The sequence below is a fragment of the Zonotrichia albicollis genome, chromosome 1 (assembly GCF_047830755.1).
Source record: "Zonotrichia albicollis isolate bZonAlb1 chromosome 1, bZonAlb1.hap1, whole genome shotgun sequence".
Lineage (NCBI taxonomy): Eukaryota > Metazoa > Chordata > Aves > Passeriformes > Passerellidae > Zonotrichia > Zonotrichia albicollis.
The window spans coordinates 127546456-127566345 of record NC_133819.1 but is presented as its reverse complement, the minus strand read 5'-3'; the positions used below and the strand labels follow the sequence as shown (position 1 = coordinate 127566345).

At 37.1% G+C, this 19890-nt stretch overlaps 1 protein-coding gene across 8 annotated transcripts in view; it reads right to left on the bottom strand.

Annotated features, from left to right (window-relative positions):
• The window catches only part of RALYL (RALY RNA binding protein like), a 378947-nt gene that overhangs the window by 70582 nt on the left and 288475 nt on the right, over positions 1-19890 (bottom strand). For all 8 annotated transcript variants that reach the window (XM_014275804.2, XM_074553290.1, XM_005479417.3 and 5 more), the window contains one exon: positions 3335-3410. In XM_014275804.2, the coding sequence (XP_014131279.1) occupies positions 3335-3410 (76 nt within the window). The remainder of the gene's footprint in view (positions 1-3334; positions 3411-19890) is intronic.

The following is a 19890-nucleotide window of genomic DNA, read 5'->3' as shown; positions in this document are numbered from 1 at the left end:
AGGAAGGGAGAAGAAAAGGCGTGTGAGAGAGCAAGTGGAATCTCATTTGGGAGAGTCTCAGAGGGTACTAAATTGGGAGTGTCTTTGCTAAACCATGACAATGACTTTATAGCACATATCTTTCTACATTAAATTTACTGTCTTGTCAAATAAGGAAGTTATATTGCTTCAGCATAATATGCTCCTGATTTTTTAACCATTTTATTAATTTCTTGGTCTTGATAAAGTGATTTCTAATAATGTGTTTTAGTACATTTCTTAGAATCAAAGCTGGTCTCATCTAATAATTTTCTGAACCTCTTCTTCTTAAAAATAGGCATAACACCTTCCCATACCCACTGTTTCTTTACCTTACAAGACCTCCATAAGTTTTTGGAAAGAATCCCTAATAGTCCACACACAGATTCAGCTAGTCCTTTGAACACACTACTGTGAATGTTATCAGATCATTTCCATCAAATTCACTTAGTCAAACATTGATTAGACAATTTTTTTATTGCATACCCTCTGGTAAAAATTGATTTTTTTTAATAGCTGGTCAGTTAACCATTTTGATGAAGTAAAAGGAGTCTTTTCTGCATCATCTGTTCTCTTTTCCTCCTAACCAAAATCAGAGAATGTTACTCTAATGACAAATTTTTGTTACCTTTGTTCTTTGTACAGTTCTTTACTTTAACCTTTCTGACATCCTGTAGGATGACTCTGCTCTTCCTTTCTACTTCCAGTCATGGCATTTTGATTCCACATTTTGTACAATTCCTTTTCAATTTTTAGAATGTTAGAGAAAGTCGATGCTGTCATATTATTCTTTTGATTTTTTTCTGCTTTGGGAGAATTTTCTGTTCTACCTTAAGCACACTCAGTGCAAGATTTTCTGCACTTCTTTTGTCCCTCAAATTTCTTTCCAAGAATCTTTCTATTCACCATATTTCTGAGCTCATTTAATTCTGTCCTTTCTGAAATCCATTATTCTCGTTCTACTTGCAGTCCTTCCTTTTAACAGTGACTATTTTGTGACAAATAAATTTTTTAACCAATGACTCTAGTAGAGCAAATCAAATCTACTGTAACCACTTCCCTCTTATCTGTCTCAGTCTTGTGGGCAGATCCTGGCCAGCAGCTAAGCACCCACATAGTCACTGACTCACTCCCCCACCATTGTCCCCTATCAGGATGAATTAGAGATCAAAAGGTAAAAATCCTAATTTAGGATTGAGATATTTGCAGTGTAATAGGGGAAAGGGAATGGGAAAAAAAATCCAAGTGATTGCCTTTGCATTACTTTCCACCTCCCATAAGCTATCCAAGCAATCTCCAACAAACAGCTGCTTTGGAAGAAAAACCTTCCCAGTTTTTATTTCTGACTAAATGAGAGAATATCCTTCTGGCCAGGTAGGATCAGTTGTCTCAGATATATTTCTTCATAACTTCTTGCCCACACCAAGCCTATTAAGTGGCAGAATAGGAAAATGAGAAAATCATGAGGCTGTGCAAACACTGTTTAGCAACAGTCAAAACCAAAACACTTAGAGGATTCTATGAAGAAAGTTAACTCCATCCCAGTCAGACCCAGTTACAGTGTTCTGAAATAAGTAAATGCTCTCAGTGTTGCCAAAACATTATAAGTCACTGATCTCGCATAATAGATTAAGCGACACTGGGATAATAAATGTTCCTTGTTATCATACAATCATAGAATGGTTTGTGTTGGAAGGGACCATACCATAGAATGATAGAGAGGATTGGGAGGAACCTTAAAGATCATCTAGATACAACCATCACACCATGGGCAGGGATGCCATCCACCAGATAAGATTGCTCAGAACTCCATCCAGCCTGGCCCTGAATATTTACAATAGGACACCCACAACTACCCTGGGCAATCTGTTCCAGTGCCTCACTATCCTTTGAGTGTACAATATCTTCCTAAAATCTAATCTCAATCCCTCCTTTTTTAGTTGAAAATTGTTCCTCCTTTATCCTATCACTATCTGCCCATGTGAAAAGGTGTTCTATTTTATAAGCCCCCAGTAAGCCCTTTCTTGTGCTCAGTACTCCAGATCAGGACACTGTACTCCAGGTGGGGTCTTACAAGGTCAGAGCAGAGGGAAAATTAAGATGAAGGGAGAAATGGAAGGATTCTCTTAGTTGCTCTTAAAAGCCGCATGATCTTCTAGAGAAAGAGTTTGCACGACATCCATGAAAGGACACAATCTAAGATATTTTTCCTCTTTAAAATTCCTTTAGAACTTTCCATAGGTCTCTCCTATCCCTATATTTTCTGTAGAACAAGTATTTATGAGAAAGTCTTCAAAAGCTCAGAGGTAGAAATGAATATAAATGCCAGAAATCACAGAACATCTTTGAAAATCTTTTGAAATACTGGAACAGGGACAGAGTAGACCAAGGTTACCAGGAACACCTACAGAGTTTAGTAGTTTGCAGCTGAGAGTAATGATGAAACAGGGATTCTCTTCTCCAAAAATAATATTTCTATCACTTCAGCTGAGGACAGCTATACGATAAAACTTCAAATCTCTTCTATATAGCATGGAGGCTCAGACCTAAAATGCTTCTGGTTGTCTTATTCTGAGATGCCACCCTCGAATTTCCATCTGAAGCTTTCAGATCAGACAAGGCATGAAAAAGTACTGCTCAAGTGTGTCTGATTTCACTCCTGAGGTGTTTCTCTCAGAGCCAGTCTACCTACATTTCAGCTACAGTAGGAATCAGTCCTAATTCCTTCCATGGATCTGCAGCATAAATTCTCTACTACTTTTATGAGATGTAAGGTTTATTGAGCAGAAATACCTGTGGGCATGGTAGCCCTAACAATCTGTAATGCTTCACTAAACATAATTGATTTTGAAAAAAAAGTGGATGTTTCCTCAAGTTTTTAAATGCTCTATGACAAAAGGCACCTGGGACTATGAGAAAGACACTATCAATGCCCTCCTGAATAGTCACGGAAGAAATACAGTTTTTATCAAAACTTGGTTCTCACCTCTGACAGAAAAATCCGTGAGAAACCAATTTTGTTGCTCTGAAATTGTTAGTTATTTCACTGATCATTGCAAATAAAAAAGTCACAAATATGAGGCCAGAGCCAAGCAACGAATCATAAGGACTAAAAGTTGAAATTATGCTCAATTAAGAAAAACTAAAAATTATTGATAACAGTACTAGGAGTGGGAGCATTAATAAGTACTTAGATTTCATTATAATTTTGGTAAATATTGCACACTTCAATATTTATTGGTAGATACAGTTTAGGTTACCATAATCTTTCTGATAAAAATTGTATTGGAATAAGTTAAAGTGAAATCTCACTTGCCTGTAAAGTGCTGAAAGTGGCCGCTTGTTGCCAGGTTTTGGTCTGTATGGTTTTGGTTCTCCTGCCATGTTGATATCTGAAAACAAACATTTGATATCAGTAAGTCAAACATCTGGAAGTTTGCAAAGGCACCTTCAAGTCACTGAAAATGAGTAACGGGCAGTAAAAATGGACAGCATAACTAAAACACCGGTCTAGTTTTTACCTCTTCTGAATTGATGCTGTAAAACTTTCAGAAAGATTTTTACTGTAATGCATGAGGAATTTAGGCAAAAATATCAGTTATTGTTAATAGAGAGAGATTAAATTTTTTAAACACACGAGTTTCTACTTAGCAAAGCAAATAGGTATTTCTAATACAGAAAATTTGGATGGTAACTTAGATGGTGAAATAAACTATGATCTCAAATCAAAATCTGTTGAGGAGGACTGCAATTGTTCTGGAGAGCTCCCTTTTAGGATCTAAAGAAATGCTCACTGATCTTTAACTGCTTCTCTTTCATCCACTCAGAAAGTATCTATTTCCCATGCCAAATGCATCACTCCTTGGAGAACGAGAAAATCTGATTTGCAAATGTTTTCTCTTAAGCAGATACTCATTCTTCTCAACAAGATCAGAAATCTTGTGAACACTTTGAAGGTTAACTTATATTCTACCTGTAAATTTATGCTTGAAATATAAAAGAAAGTCGACCTTACATAGATATAAGCTTGATATGGATATATAGATATACAGCTTCTATAGAGATATACAGTTTCTATAGACACTATTTTTGTTCTCAAATTTGTCTTTTCATTGGAATCATACTCAAAGACATACCAAGAGATAGATGTCTCATTATGATTGCTAGAACAGTTATATATGGAGAAAGAAGCGGAGACCCTTCTGAGGAGAATACCTTCTGGAGCTTAGGAAGCTGTCTGTATAGAAACAAACCTATATTAAAAAGCTCCTCCATTCTGATTAAATGTTGCAAAATCGACTTTACACTGAATCATATGGATAAGGTGAAACCTTTGTTTAGGAAACAAATTTCATGCAATTTGAGGGATGCTGCAGCTAAATCTCTTCTCAGCTTCAATAATATAAAAAAAGAATAAGAAAATCATCAGAATTACTTCAGTGTAAAATTGCTGTGACAGAACATCATATCCTATTAAATGTGGAATCACTTGGTGGTTGAGATTTGCAAGAAAACACATTTTTTCAGTAAAGTCTGTTTTTACCTGAAAAGTCTATTTTACCCTGAAATTGACTGTGGTGGAAAGAGATGTAGAAAGATAAGGTGTAGGAGTAGGGATAAACACAGTTCAGTGTTTTAGCAGTGATGCTAAAGGCTCAAACATTTTTATTTATTATTTTTGACCTCAAAAGATGCAGTAAAAGCCTGAGACTTATTGACTGGATATTTTTACTTCACACAAAATTAATAAAAAACTCCCAATGTGACCTATTTTAATAATTAGAATTATTGAAAATGGATGTCCTTTAGACTTCTTTTTGACAGAAAATATTTTGCCGATAGAAATTTCAACTTCAAATATTTAAAAGAATTTTTAAAAATTTGCACTTAGTTTTGGTATTTTGAGCTCAGCAACATGTATTTAGAATTATAAAAGAACCTGATATGAAATGCTTTTATGTAGAAATATATAATATACAATACTTAAGTAACATTTTCCTATGTAAAATATTTTGGTATTAAGTCTGACTGCAGTTTCTTCTGTAGGAGCTGTATTACATTAAATCATATTTTTCATAAAATAATAATTTTCTTGTTTCATCTACCTCTCTGAAATTGGAGAAATATTTGTAAGCAAATTTCATGCCTCCTTGAAATGCTTTCCTTCCCTAAATTTTAGCAAGTGATTTATTAAATATATATTATTTTTGTCTTGAGTTCATGTATGATGCCCTTATTGCAAGATATATAAATTCTAATATGATGAATCAGCAAAGTAAATACCTAGCATTTCTGAGAACCACTGAGGAATTCTGATAGCTCTGTTGCATTTCCATCAGTTCCTGGAAACAACAGAATTGGAATAAAATTTTTATCCTGTGACCTTTGCAATAATTAGACCTTTTCATACTATTTTTATATGTCATTTTAAGGTCATTGACTGTGTTGGCTTTCATCATCTCCTACTACAAGTTGGAATGATTTTAAGGATAAAAATGTAGAATTATAATCTGCTCTTGGGAAATATCTGAGGCTATGGTATCCTCTTCAGAATACCATAATCTTCACATATTTTTTGTCTATCTGCTATTGTTTCAGAGTTACATCTTAAATGTTCTTCTCCTTAAACTCTTATTTACAGTTTTTAAAAACTTTTTTTCATATTCTCCTGGGACAGATCAATACTATCATGATGACTATTCTTATAGACCTACATTTGCAGCTCTACAAAACCCACTTTTAAAAAGTTGAGTAGTGTAGAAGGCTAAGGGCTGTTAGTTATGTGTTCTCTTTATTTCCATCAAAAATGTCAGAAAGGTGACACTGTAAGAGGCACAGTGGCAAAGCTGTTCAGAATCACTTAAGATTCCCTCGCATTTAAATAAATCTCTACTCCTTTATACAGATAGTAATAGCCCAAAATTCTCTTTAGCACAGGAAATAGTTCTTAGAAAAACTGGGCACATGGGGCTTTTCTGTTAATATGAAAGTGATTGAATAGCTCTGCAACTCCCTAAGCACTTTGTAGCAAGTTAAGAATGGATGTAGGAAATGCTTTGAAAAGTTAGAAAAGATTTTCACCCCATTATTTTTTCAGCACTATCTCTTCCAGCCTCAATTTTCTAACAAAGATTAGAAGTGAACTTGTCAACATTTCGAAAGATAGATTATTTCTATCCCAACTGGAAATCTTGTGAGATAAGCTGTTCTCTCCCTTCATCCATCATTGGTTTCACAGCAGACATTTACATCTACTAGATCATAAACTCTGTGTCAAATAAATTTGCTGTCAGCAGCACAGAGATTTACCTGTGCTAATGATTCCACCCCAAGGAATGCAGAAACATATCACTCCTAAAGCTGTCAAATTAGCTACTACACTTGTACATGAATATGTACCAGACAACTTCCTTCACAAGGGACACAGACATTCACATTTCTTCTGGAGAGGCATTGATTTGATTAATTGGCACCTGATGGATATAGAAATGGCTCATGGTCACACTCAAAAATGTATTAAATTGGTAGATTTTCTACTGAAGACCACTGATGAGTGGCATTCCTTGGGGATCAGTATTGGGACTGGTGCAGTTTAACATCTTTCTAGGCAACACAGACAGTGGCATTGAGTGCACCCTCAGCAGGTTTGCCAATGACATCAAGCTGTGTGGACACTGGAGGCGAGGGATGACATCTGGAGAAACCTTAATAGGCATGAGAAGTGGACTCTTGCAAACCCTATGAAGTTCAACAAAGCCAAGTTCAAGGTCCTGAACCTGGCTGTGGGCAATCTCAAGCACTAACACAGGCTAAGTGGAGAACAGATTAAGAACAGGATTAGGGGGTGAAGATGAGAAGCTTGATGTGACCAGGTAATGTGAGTTTGCAGCCCAGAAAGCCAGTTGTAACCTGGGCTTCATCAAAAGCAGTGTGGCCAGCAGGGCAAGGGAAGGGATTCTGCCCCTCTGCTCTGCTCTCAAAGCACTGTGAACAGCTCTGGGGCTCCCAGAGTAGGGATGTTGGCCTTTGTAAGCAAGTCTAGGGAACGACCATCAGGATGATCAGAGGGATGGAGCATCTCCCCTGTGAAGACAGGCTGAGGGAGCTGGGGTTGTTCAGCCTGGAGAAGGCACAGGCACCTTTCCTATGTGGGAATGGAGCAGCCCAGGGACGTTGTTTTCTCAGCTTTTATACTAGAAATGATCACTTAGATATCAATATAAAGAAAAATTCATTACTGAAATTCAAAATACTATGGAAACACTACAAATATAAAAATGAATATGCAGAAAAACAACACATTGTAATGCAGCATCCTGGTCTTGTGTGTTTTCAGAATCAAATGAAATTACATTCTTTAAGAAAAGAAATTAATTCTTAGTTCTATACTTTCCAGTTATCATGGCAGAGCTTAGTCAAAGAATGAGATTTAGATTTCATTCAAGGTTGTGTGTCATCAGCAGAATAGATCTGATTTTGAGCATATTTTTATTTGGAATTGTACTGAAAATGCTTGGTGATTAATGACAAAACATAAAAATAATTGAAAAAAGACATGATTACCATTTCAGAAGGCCACTCATTGAATTGAGAGGCTACATAAAATTGCCTGAAAAGACAACTCAACACAGCATGATCTACATTTCTCCTATCGCCATTTCCTACCACTGAAAGCCTACGTCCTCCAGACATGAACATCCCACTTTTGGAGAAGCAGTATCTGCTAGTCCTTGTGCTTTGCTCCCAGATTCCCTACCAAAGTAATCTGAGAATCTGGTCCTGAAGACAACAACTGACTTAAAACAGGCTTTGTAAGTGCAAGCAATGATACCTAAAGAGCATTCATACCTTAGGAATATTTCAGAATTTCTTGGTATCCTTACCCTTCAGATTCTTTAAAAAGTGTTATTTGAAAGAAAAAAAGAAAACAAAATAATTTTTTTTCACAAAAACAAATGTCATAAAGAGGAAGCTTCAACAGGCACTAACTCAATTAATGAAAACAGGGATTCTGAGGCTTTCTGCTGACAATCCAGAGCCCATGTCTCGGGCTACATCTAACCTACAAAATTAAGTGGAGACCTTTCAAGGCACTAATACTCTTTTATCTGTTATGTTAAATTGTTAAATTGTTTCTTTGCATGACTTTTAGCCACAGTTTACAAGTACTTTCCTATGCAATTTCCAGATATAGGTATAGAATGGACATGACCTAGAAACCACTGCAGGAATTTTACCCCATAAAAGGGAACAGATCCACGAACCTATAATTAGTACCTATAATTTGATCTTAAGAATGTGACTTCTGAGTATGGGCTCCATGTCAGAAAGATTGGAAACCAAAACCTGGAGCCAAGAGAACTCCAAGTACCTTCAGAGCTCAAAAGATGATTTTCTAAGACATGTTTCATCAGGTGTTCTTCCACATATTCTTGTGAATGGTTACAAAAATAGAGACACTCCTTGAAGAGTTCTACACTCATTTGACTTAAATTTTTGATTAAAAAAAATGGATCATTGTGTACTTCCAGATAAGCTGGAAATTGACTAATATTTAATGGAGGAGATGGTAATTTAAATTAGGATATAAGAAGGAATTCACAAAGTGAATGTACAATCCATACCCAGAGGGAGGTATTGATAGAGAGAGACCAGGATGCATTTGCTCCTCTTTCAGATGACAAAAAGTATTTGGAATAGAAGAGAAAGACCAAGAGGTAAATGCAATTTAGAGAAAGCTTGTAGCCATATGGTTTATAGCATAACTGTACACCAGATAAGCCAAGGCTAATCTATCTTTCTTTTATACTCTTCCATCTACTAGTCTTATAAATTTCCCTGCTGCCTGCTAAACAAATTTTAAAGAAGCCATATGACATTTTTTATATCATAAATTTACTTTCTTCTTCATATGTTCCATTGATTACATGTCATCTCCTCCCTTTCCCCCATCTCTAGCATGTGAAAAAAGCAGAGAGGAAAGGACAGCTCTCTGTTCTCTTCCATTATGTGCTCAAATTGTACAGCTGTAAAGACGAAACTTTCCAGAAAATTGAACACAAGCTCAAATTGATTCTCAAGGCTAGTAAAATATTAAATGGAGTTCAGGGTCACAACTTTTCCTTTTCCATAATGGTATTAAAAATTCTTGTGGGACTCTCAGTATTTGGATTTTCTCTTAGCATTGAAATAATTGGAAGCCTTTTTTTGTACACAGATGACAGCTATTGTTAATGCTTCATACAGAAAGAGCTTCTTGTTGAATAGTACATGAAATTGCTTTGTTAAACCATTTCTTCTTTCATTAAATACTGCTAAAATGAAATGAGGCTATAGGATTATATAAGCTATCATTCTTAAAACCATTCAGTAGCAAAAGTGTCAGGAGTTGTCTTGCAGGAATTTTTTTCTGTTCCCCAGGGAATTGGGTTGGTGTGAGGACAAGTGACAGCTAGAAGGGGAAATCCTGTCCTGTCTGTATGCCCATCACACATCATTCCTTCAGGGCCCTGGAGACAGCAGTCTCAGCTCCAGAATGGATGCCAATGTACTTCACAGCTGAGGGGGAGCATTGGTCTGCCTTGGTTTTTGTCTGTTTGCTGCCATCCCCGCACCTCCCACCCCAAGTAACACCACAACCTGGGCCAAACTTCCTGGCCCTATTGGTTGTGCCATCAGCAGTGATCCATGTCCATGCCTAGGGAGAGGCATCACTTTTGCCAGGGCACAAATAAGCATTCTACCAATGCTTATCTGTGCCCTCAGACTGACTGTCCATAGACTCCACTGTGATTAAAGAATCTGTGGCCAGGACTCTAAAAACTGCTTCTCTTCTGGTGCTTGAATCTCTGCAGAGGAATTACTGTGATGTGGCAGGAGTCCCCCTGGGGTACTGGTCTGCAGGGGAATGAATTCTCACCATTCTCACCACAGAGAACATGGCATGCCTTGTGAAGGGATTCCTATGGGAAGGACAGCAGCCCTGTTGCTGGCGATCCTGCCCACACCTCCTCCTCCTCAGCACAGGGCTTGTGCATTCCCCTGGAGGGAGTTTGACAATTTCAGATGCAAGAGAATCAGATTCAGCTTCAAAGGAACCATGTGGCTGTGGTCATAGCCACTTATCTGAAGCTCTGTAGGAGCTCTGGAGGTTCGGGTGTTTGCTGTAGAAACACAGCCTGGTTTGTGCCATGGCAGCCATGAGGCTGACTATCACACGTGTTTCACCCCACCACAGCCAAATTATAGATGCAGGCAAGCATAGTCTTTGTGTAAGAAGATCCTTTTAATTTAATCAGGCTTGCAGCTTCTGTTTCTCACCAAGAGAACAAGATTTCTACTAGGTACTTGCTTAACATGTGGACTAGTAAATTATGCACATGCAGAAAATTAATGTTGCCATGAGGGTAAAAGAAAGCAACAGAAAAGTACATCAGGAACTTTCTGCTATCTTCAGGAAAAAAGAAACAGTTTTATGTAACCCTAGTCAGCAAGAAAATGAGCTAACAAACAGAGTTCAAGCAAGGAGTCTCATATGATTGCAAACCTTGTTTGCACTTCTACCTTCTCACTGTTCTTAATGGGAAACAGAACTGGTCCTTGATTTACAGGTTTTTTTTTCCAGACAGTGAGGAGTGCAAGGATTACCTTTGCTTTCTCTTGATCACAGTAAAGATGCTGTTTACAAATAAAATATAGAGCATCTGTCTTCTTTCAGATCAAGTGCAATCATTACAAGGCAGCAGGCAACAAACTCTCTGCTGCTCTTCTCTGATAACAAAAGATAGTTATTACCATGAGACTCAGACAAAGCTCCGTGTTGACTGGATGTCTGAGTTTCTCAGCACTGCAATTAGCCCCAAGCAGAAACATTAAACAGTGTGGTGGGGATAGAGTATGAAAGTCCCTCATCTACTTCTTTCAGATTTCAATATGATTTATTCTAGGGAACATGCCCTGAATCTTGGTAATTTTCAGCTTGTCCTCAGACTACATTTTTTCTCTCTCTCTTTTCTAATACTTGGCTACATTCTCTGCCCCATGGCCATTCATCTGACTCTCTTACTGATGTTAACTTCATGCTCCTAGCAATAGTTTTTCATGACAATTGAAATCTGTAGTGTACAAAAGAGTTCAAAATCCCCATTGCCCCAATCCTTTGTCTTACTCACTATTTCTCCTGCAGATGGTCAACTTTATTAACTCAAACATGAGGAATTTCTTTTTTTTTTCTAAAATAGCAATCACAATAACAACATTTTGCAAACAATTACCAACATTATCTGCATTTGTTAATCATATTTCTCATAATCTTCTCATTTTCTCATAATCTTGTAAAGTGAATGTAGCCAAGGCTCTCTGGGCATCACAGGCAGAGTGGCTTCCAGAGAGATACTTTGCAATGCACATGTCATTCTGCGTGTTGCAGCCTGGGACCTTTCCTGGTTTGGGCAGGAGGTTTCAGCAACCCCAGGAGCAGGGAGCCGAGGCAGTAGGTGATGGTTTGGGGCAGAAAACATTGATGGACATCTTCAAAGTGCTGTTAGGTACGAGGGCAGTGTGTCTCTCTGAATGGTTGGCTGGGATCAGGTTTACAGTCATCACTGAGGGGTTGGTATGTTTGGCACCCTGAACTTTTCTGACAAAACCTTCAAGCTGAGGTCAGACCTTGAAGGTATTCCCACAGACTAGAGGCTTTCATCCAGGCTCACAACAGATTAGAGAGGAATCATGCTGTGGATTTCACTGAATCATGAACAATGGTGCTCACTGATCAGGGAAGCTGGCGGGAGTGACAGAAATGGTCCTCTGCAGCCCCAAATGAACTTTCAACACTTTCCAATAATATTTCTCTCCAAAATGTCTGATTTTACCCTCATTCTCTGACCTGAAATCTTTCCTCTAAACTTCACCACTCTTGGCTTCTCAGATGATCTAAGATGCAGACTTTCCTGTTGGTCCCATATCACTTGAAAAACCCCTTTGACCCAAAACAATTACTCTCAACTAATTTCAGCTGTTCAATTCTCCTTTCCACATACTCTTTTTCTGCTCATGATTCTCATGTTCCAGGTTTTGTGGATTTAGAGATCTATAGAGGATGATCTTTTCAAGCTCCAAGCTTAATTTGGAATCGCCTAGCATGTCTTCTAGCATTTTCTTTCCTGTGTCAGCTTTATGAAAACTTGTGGCCCATATTATAGACTCATAGAATTATACAATAATGTATGTTGGATGGGAGCTTTAAACATCAAGTTGTCCAAATCTCTTGCCATGGAGGGAACCTCTTTCACTAGATCGGGTTGCTCAAAATCTTGTCCAAACTAGCCTTGAACACTTCCAGGATTGGAACATCCACAGCCTCACTGGGCAACCTGTGCAGTGCTTTCCCACCATTGTTGAGAAAAATTCCTTATATCCAATATACCACATAGTACAATCCTGAAAGATTTTGTCTTTGTAACACAAACATTGTAAATCATATGATGGAATTAGCTCATATCTTATAATGGAAAACTATAAATATAACCTTAATGCTATCATAGCTTTAGTATAATACAATAAAAGATATATATATATATATATATATATAGGTTTTGTATTGTAAAATAATATAGCAGTAACATAAAGAAGGTAAAGTGGAGATAATTCCATTGGAATTTGGCACATGGAATGAAATTTTATTGTGGAGGTGATATGCAAACTAAGCTATGCCAAATCCAAAATTTCCTTAACAGCAATGCTTAGGTTCTAACCATGTTCTAACTCTCTTTCATTGGCAGCTTTTGAAGTTGCTCAGTGGATTCCATTTGCCGACCAGACAGCAAAAACATAGCGGTCTATTGCAAAAGCAAAGCATTTAAAAATTGCAAATACCAAAAATCTTCAAAATTAATTATATGCATTGTTGTTTTATTTCTATCTCTGTGGCGTTCTTGCAAGGAAAATGGAAGACCTGATAGGAATAGAGAAAATGCTATATCTTGTCAGATTGATAGTTGATATACTTTTCTGCCTTCAGCAGCCCCAGATACTTTGGAAGACACAAGAACCATGAACTAGGTAGAAATAAGATTATTTTCCTTCCATTCTCTTATCATCTCAGCACGATTCTCCTCCTAAAATGCATAGCAGGTTAGGATTACTTTAAGTCCTAAAGCATGATGTTTTATCTTGCTTCCCTTACTGATTTTGTCAGTACCTAACTGTTAGGAGCTGGAACTGGAAATCATGACAATTTCAAATAGCCTTAATGCTTACATAAATGTCTTATTGCTCTTTTCTTGCTGGTATATCATATTGGTGCTTTTTTTAATGAAAAAATATTTCTTGACAAAAAGTGAGCTTTGTTTTGGCTTTATAATTCCACTACTCTTCACTGCCTCAAATCCTTTTTCAAACACTATTTCACTCATAATTAATTACAAAAATCATAAAAGTCATGTCAGAAACCCATTCTTGAAACACAGAACATCATGCTTCTCCATACAATTTATTGGATGTTCATCTGATGTTTTCTTTTGTATTTCTACATTTGGGTTTGCATGCAAATATACTTTACATGCTGCTTCACAGGTTCTCTCACAAATGGTTTAATGTACTACATATTATCAATTACATGAATTTGCATATATAAAGGATAAATAACAGGAAAAAAAGTAATAACTTACTAAAAATGTTATCATGAAATAAAATAATTATTTTGAACCTCATTAAATCAAATCTCAATATCAAAAGTATTACCAAAAAGGACCACATGACATATTTCAGCTGAATTTCAAAGAAGAAAAAGTATAATTACCATGCACATTAGTACACAGAGCTAGTGAAGCTCTCACTGAACATTCACTACCTTTTATGTTAATTGGGTTCATGTTTTTCTATGCTTCCTAGTAACATTTTCTGTCTAAGCCAGCATTGCCATAAAACTGTCTATTTTTATTACCCACAAAGCAAATATGTAATTTGGCTCAGAAATCATATGAACCAAGAACTCCCTCCCTCTGAGTTAATTCTTCTCCCCAGAAATCTGTGGGACCATAAGACTTCCAATTTTTTTTCAGAATGTGATTATTTTGAGCAAGCTGCACATAAACACACATCACAAATGTTTGTAAAAAGGCTTTGGAAACTAATCTTTACTGCTGTTGGGATAAGAAATACACAAAGCTAGACAAGATAGTGAACACCAGTTGAACATTCACTTCCTTGAAGGCATTTTGGATTTATATCAGATTCCTGTAAGGAGTTCAGAATCCTTATTTTTGCTTTGGGTCTCATTGGAAGCCATAGCACTTTTTCTGCAACTTAATCATGAAGCTAACAAGGCACAACCCTCATCCCCACTTAAATTTTCACCCACTTTGCAAACCCCTACCCAAAGTTCTTGCATTTTCCTTTTCCTTTATGTACTTGTATATGTATACTGGTGTGTGAAAACATTTTCAATAGAAGCATGTATTTATTCACCTGGAAAATTTTTTGTCAAGTTTTGCATATCACCTTTAAAACGCAGTTTCTGAAAATCGAAGATTACATAGGAACACTAAGGAATATTGAATGCCTGAATCCAGCATTAAATTATTGTATTGAAGTGGATGCTGCAAACAATTGCTTTTAAATAGAAAACAAAACATGTCTTAGTCTCAGAAATACCAAATCTGAAATTCTTATCTGGCATTATTGCTAAAGGAAGGTGCAAGGATCTGTCTTAAATCTCAGTACTTGCAGCTTTTAGATGGTTAGATTATTTGTTTCTTCTTTTTTTCCCCACTCTGCAGAAGAAGAAATTCTGGTGGCTGTTCAAATGAAACAGCTCTCTAAGATCACCTGGAAACATTAATCTTCTGGACATACTGCACAAACCACTAATCTTATGCTTGTCATTAAAATGAGTTAGGGAGTACAAGAAGAGATGAAAGATGCAGGAAGATTTTTAAAGCTTCTGCATCTTGCTATTTTAATTTATTTTAAGAATAAGTAAGATCCCTAAATCTTACATTGCAACAAACAGAATGGCCAGAGGAGAACCATGGGCTGAATGATCCCTCTGAATAAAAATGAATGTGATTCAACACTGTCTGCCAATCTCTTGCTTCCTTGTGTTTAACTCCTTCTAGGACACTTAGGACACTGCTGTTAGCAACATGGGGGGGGGGGTTGTGTTTTCTTTTTTTTTTTTACTTTCAAGCAAAGCCAAAGATATAACTAAACCTTTAAAAATATGTGTGCTGGTCTGATATATATTGACCCAATAGACCCAACAACCTGCAACCAGCTGTGCTAACCTGTGCTCTGCTGTAATCTCAACCTTACAACTTTTTCTTCATTCATTGCTTCATTTTATGCCATTCACTAGAGTTCTGAGTCACCACCATAGAAGCTCCAGGTTCAATGGAAAATTAACCCTTTAATGACAATTAAGCATTTTTTGATGCAAATAAAGCTCATTAGTTTGGTTTTATTTCTTAAAAGCCTTTTTTCCCTGAGCACTTTAAAGAGTTCAAAAGGCTGCGCTAATTTAAAAACAAAATAAATCATAACATGGAAATGCTTCTTAGCTTCAGCTCATGGAAGAGGACTGGACCAAGATCAGTTACCCAACAGATACCCAAGTATTAGTTACCCACCAGAAGCCTAGTGCTCACTTCAAGGTATCCCCAGGTTCTGATGTGTGAGGGAGTCTATTTGGAGTCTATTAATGTTTTCTTACAGTTTTTCATTTAAGTTGGTCTGGAAATAGAGTCTGTTCTAACTCTTGTTCTGCTTGCAGTAAGTAACAGAGAAAGGTCCATATTTGTTTTACTTACATTCAAATAATTAGTTCAATATTTGACACCTCTTTTAAATTAAAACAGTACTCAAACCTACTTCATTTAAGAGATCACAGGTCCTCAAATCCTGTTTAGATATTGAAAATCTGTAAATCTCTCATTCCAAGATGTGTAAAATAAACATGCCAACAGAATAATTACTCTCTAGTGTACTTTCTAAATTAAAATCTCTGTGTTTTTTTCTCTGATACATGCACAGTTTGGGGAGGTGAGTGATACTGCTGGGTCATGAAGATCTATCCCCAAAGGAAGACAAAACCCATTTGCAGATAACAATGGCTCAGTTTTAGGTTCAGCAGGATTTTCAGGATAATGCTACCCCTGGTGACACATGCTCACAGGGACGGTCATGATGGATGGTGCACAGCACATTTTTGTCTGCTAGGATGCCCAGCAAAAGTGAAATGGTGTTGCTGCCATGTCAGAACAATGAGTGAGGGCAGGTGTGGCAGGGATTAGTGCTGCCACTGTCACAGGCCTCCGCTGTCACACAGGGGTACAGCCTGTTGCAGAGAAAATGGGGAAAAGGAGGGCAAGTAAAATAAGAGCATCCCATTGAGAATATAAATATTCCACTCAGGTCTGAAAATGTTCATAAACTGGGTACATTCTGCTCTGCTTCTGCCTTTCTCCATACCTCTGAGTGCTTCTCAGGCAGCTCACATACGAGTCTGTGAAAAAATCTCTGGCATGTGTGACAGAGTATCACAGCAGCGTGGATGCAGAAATTATCTAGCCTGGCACAGGCATCCCTTAGGACTCTGAGGATGAAACTGAGGTCTTGATTTTCACAGAATAGTGTAACAAAGTTTTATGGTGCGTGCATGCAATCTTGCATTTGCAAATACCTGAATGTATTTTTCATGCATTATCAAGAGAGCTAACTGCTAGAACATTTGCATATGGAAAGCCTCCCATTTATGCAGACTACCAGGTTCCAAGTTTCTCTAATCAAGGAAAGGTTCTAGTTACCACAAAGAATTAAATTTTATTTAATTCTTTTTAAAATGAAAGAAAAATGAAATCAGTGTAAAAATGAAATCAGTGTACAAAAAGTAGAAGACACTGGGAAAGCTACAATTTTAGAGGCACAAATATGCTTAATATACCAACATAGCTTAAATATTAATAGTTTAAATTTTATATCTGCATTTGGCAAAATGTTGCAGTTTTAGAGAATGCAGTCTCTGCAGAATAGTGTGGCAGATTTTACTAGTGTTTGCTTTTGCTGGTCTACTAAAAGTATGAACCTCTATTCTGATATAGGATGATACTGGGAGAGAGGTGAATCACAAATCTTTTGTTCATGTACTCACTTCTGTAGTTCAGTCACTGACAACACAGCAATGAAAGGAATCTGTTCAAGGGTCAGATACAATTTTCATTTACATATCTTAGAAAATACTCCTCAGCAACAATTTTAAAAGTTTAATATTAGTTAAATGCACAGTAATTTTTATAAAAATAATAAAATATTTATTCTACTTTTTACTAGGTATACATATATATGTTTGCTTATTCAATAAATTAATTCACTGTTTTATTAAAAAAAGAGACCCCCACACATGAAACTTTCAGTGTTAAATCCCTGTACTGTCAACAGAGGTAGGGAGTAGAAGATCCACCATTCTGTCAAACACGCAATGGAGAAGACATAGCCCTGCTAAGTAGTGGGTAGCATAGCCCAGAGATTGAGTTTTGGAAAGAAATTCTTTCAGTCATTAATCTGGGTATCAATTTACATGGTAGTATTAAAAAAAAACCCCAACATAAGGACAAATAACAAAACAGAACTACAGAACTACTTGTATTAGGAAGAGGGCAGTTTTTATTTACTTTTAAAAATCATCTCTTTCTCCCCTTCTTTCTCCTACAGACATGCCTGCAAATGTCAGCACCCTTTATTTCCTTTTTATTCCCAAGAACAGGACTTGTTGTATGCAATCACTCCTGAAAAATGGGTCTTGTCTTTTAGTGAGCTATATAAAAGCCAAGTTCTCATGAAGGCAATACATATTGTGGAGACTGAACCAGTTTTACAGGTTTCCCAGGAAATAGCTGTATCCACGACTGCAAGAAACAAGATCATATTGGGCCATGAGATTAAATATTTATTGTTACACCTCGAAGCCCATGGTGCCTCCTTGGGCTTCAAAATGCTTGGGACTCCGCCTTTGTACCCCACAGCCCCTTTGTGATGCAGACACTGGAACCACATGGCCCCCTGGCAGCCCCATCCCGGAGTCACCCATCCCTCGGGCTCACAGGCATTGCCATGGCTGGAGTCTGCTTTATCCAGTAGAAACACGTACTGGCACAGTGGCAGTGAAGCACTGGGGAAGTGTCCACAAAGCCAGGAACATTTCACACAGGTGTCTCCAATGCTAATTGAAATATTGACTTATTGACACTGCCACTGCATGGCAGGGTTCAGTCAAAAACCCAGCAAATCAACAACAGCAGCAGCTTCCTTTTACTGACATGACCATATCTGAGTTACAATCCAAAACCAAGAGATGAAACAGTAAGCTGGTTTAAAATACAACACCAGAGCTATCTCTCTACAGCTAGGTTGCAGCTTTGTCAAAACTAAAAATACTTTTAGCAGTGCAATAGCTTCCATTTGTCCCAATGGCTTCACCTGCTGAGCAATGAAAGACAGAGGTATTATTTAATTTTTCAGGTGTGCATGTTCCTATACTGATTATTCCAAAAGACAAATTGCCAAGCCATTAAAAAATAATCAGGCCCTCAACAAAGCCCCCCACCATTCCATCTTTTCCTGTATTCTCTCCTATATTTCTCCACATGAAACTGAAAAAAAATTGGCAAAAAATTGAATATTACAAATAAAATTTATTCCTGTGCCCATTGCTGTATGATAACACAGATATAATCAACAACAGTTTGTGAAAGACTCAAGGTGCCTTTTGTCTCCAGGGTGTATCTGCAGTGAGCTTGTGCTGCCATTGGGGGCTGAATAATCAAATTCTGGGTAGGGAATATAGATGACTAACCAAAGGTGCTGTATTAGTGCAACTTGCAGTCCACAGCTGGAGTAAAAAGGACACACAGAGAGTTGCTCCTGCTGTCCATTTCTGAACTTCATGGCACTACCCTTCAGATTTCTGGGATACATGAAAGGTGTCATATGGCTTTATTCCTGCAAAAATGTCCAAGCACTTGACTGTATTCACATATTTTGTGCTTTTGGGTTTAGGTTCTCTCACAGCAATTGAGGGAAAGAAACCAGCTTTTCTTTCTTTAACTAACTCCAGTGAGATGAAATGGATTATTGCTGCTATTTGGATATGATTTTTTTTTAATTACAGTTGAACCAATAATATATTTTAGGAAAAAAGTCAAAACTGTAAACACTTTGGAAAGAAAATGGCCATTGGGATAAGGGCTTTAATAATTGAAGAGTTTCTCTATTTACACAGTTTCTTTAAATTTGTCATATAGATCTAATTTCTTGAAACTGCATTTTGCACTCTCTGCCATTTTAACTTAGACATAAAGTGAGGGCTTGCTAACTTCTGTGAAAGTACTGAAAAAAAGCTCACTGCAGTTCAGGAATCTTAACCTATGACATACATATAAGTCTTCCTGACATTTTGAAAAAGATTAGAAATGAGATAATAAAGTGAAGGCCTTCTGAACAGGTGATTAAAAGGGAAAAGTAGGGAACCACTAGCTTACTCTTTCCTTTCTAATCATGAGCCTATCGTTGACAGCAGTTATTTTCCTCATCTTAACACCATTAAATTCCTTCCTGAACATATTTATACTTCATCTATAACCTTAGATAATAATTGTAAGCATGGTGACCAAAGAAAAGGACAGAGTCTTCCCAAACAGCACCCTGAAAGCAATAAAAAACCAAATTATAGGTGTGCATTTGAGAAATCACAGATATTAAAACTGTAAAAGCTGAAGAGAAAATCCATTTGGCATAGGAAGTGTGGGCAGTGGAGCATGTCATTTAGTTATACTAGAAACAGAATTAGTTCAAAAGAAGAGAACTGGTACTTCATTT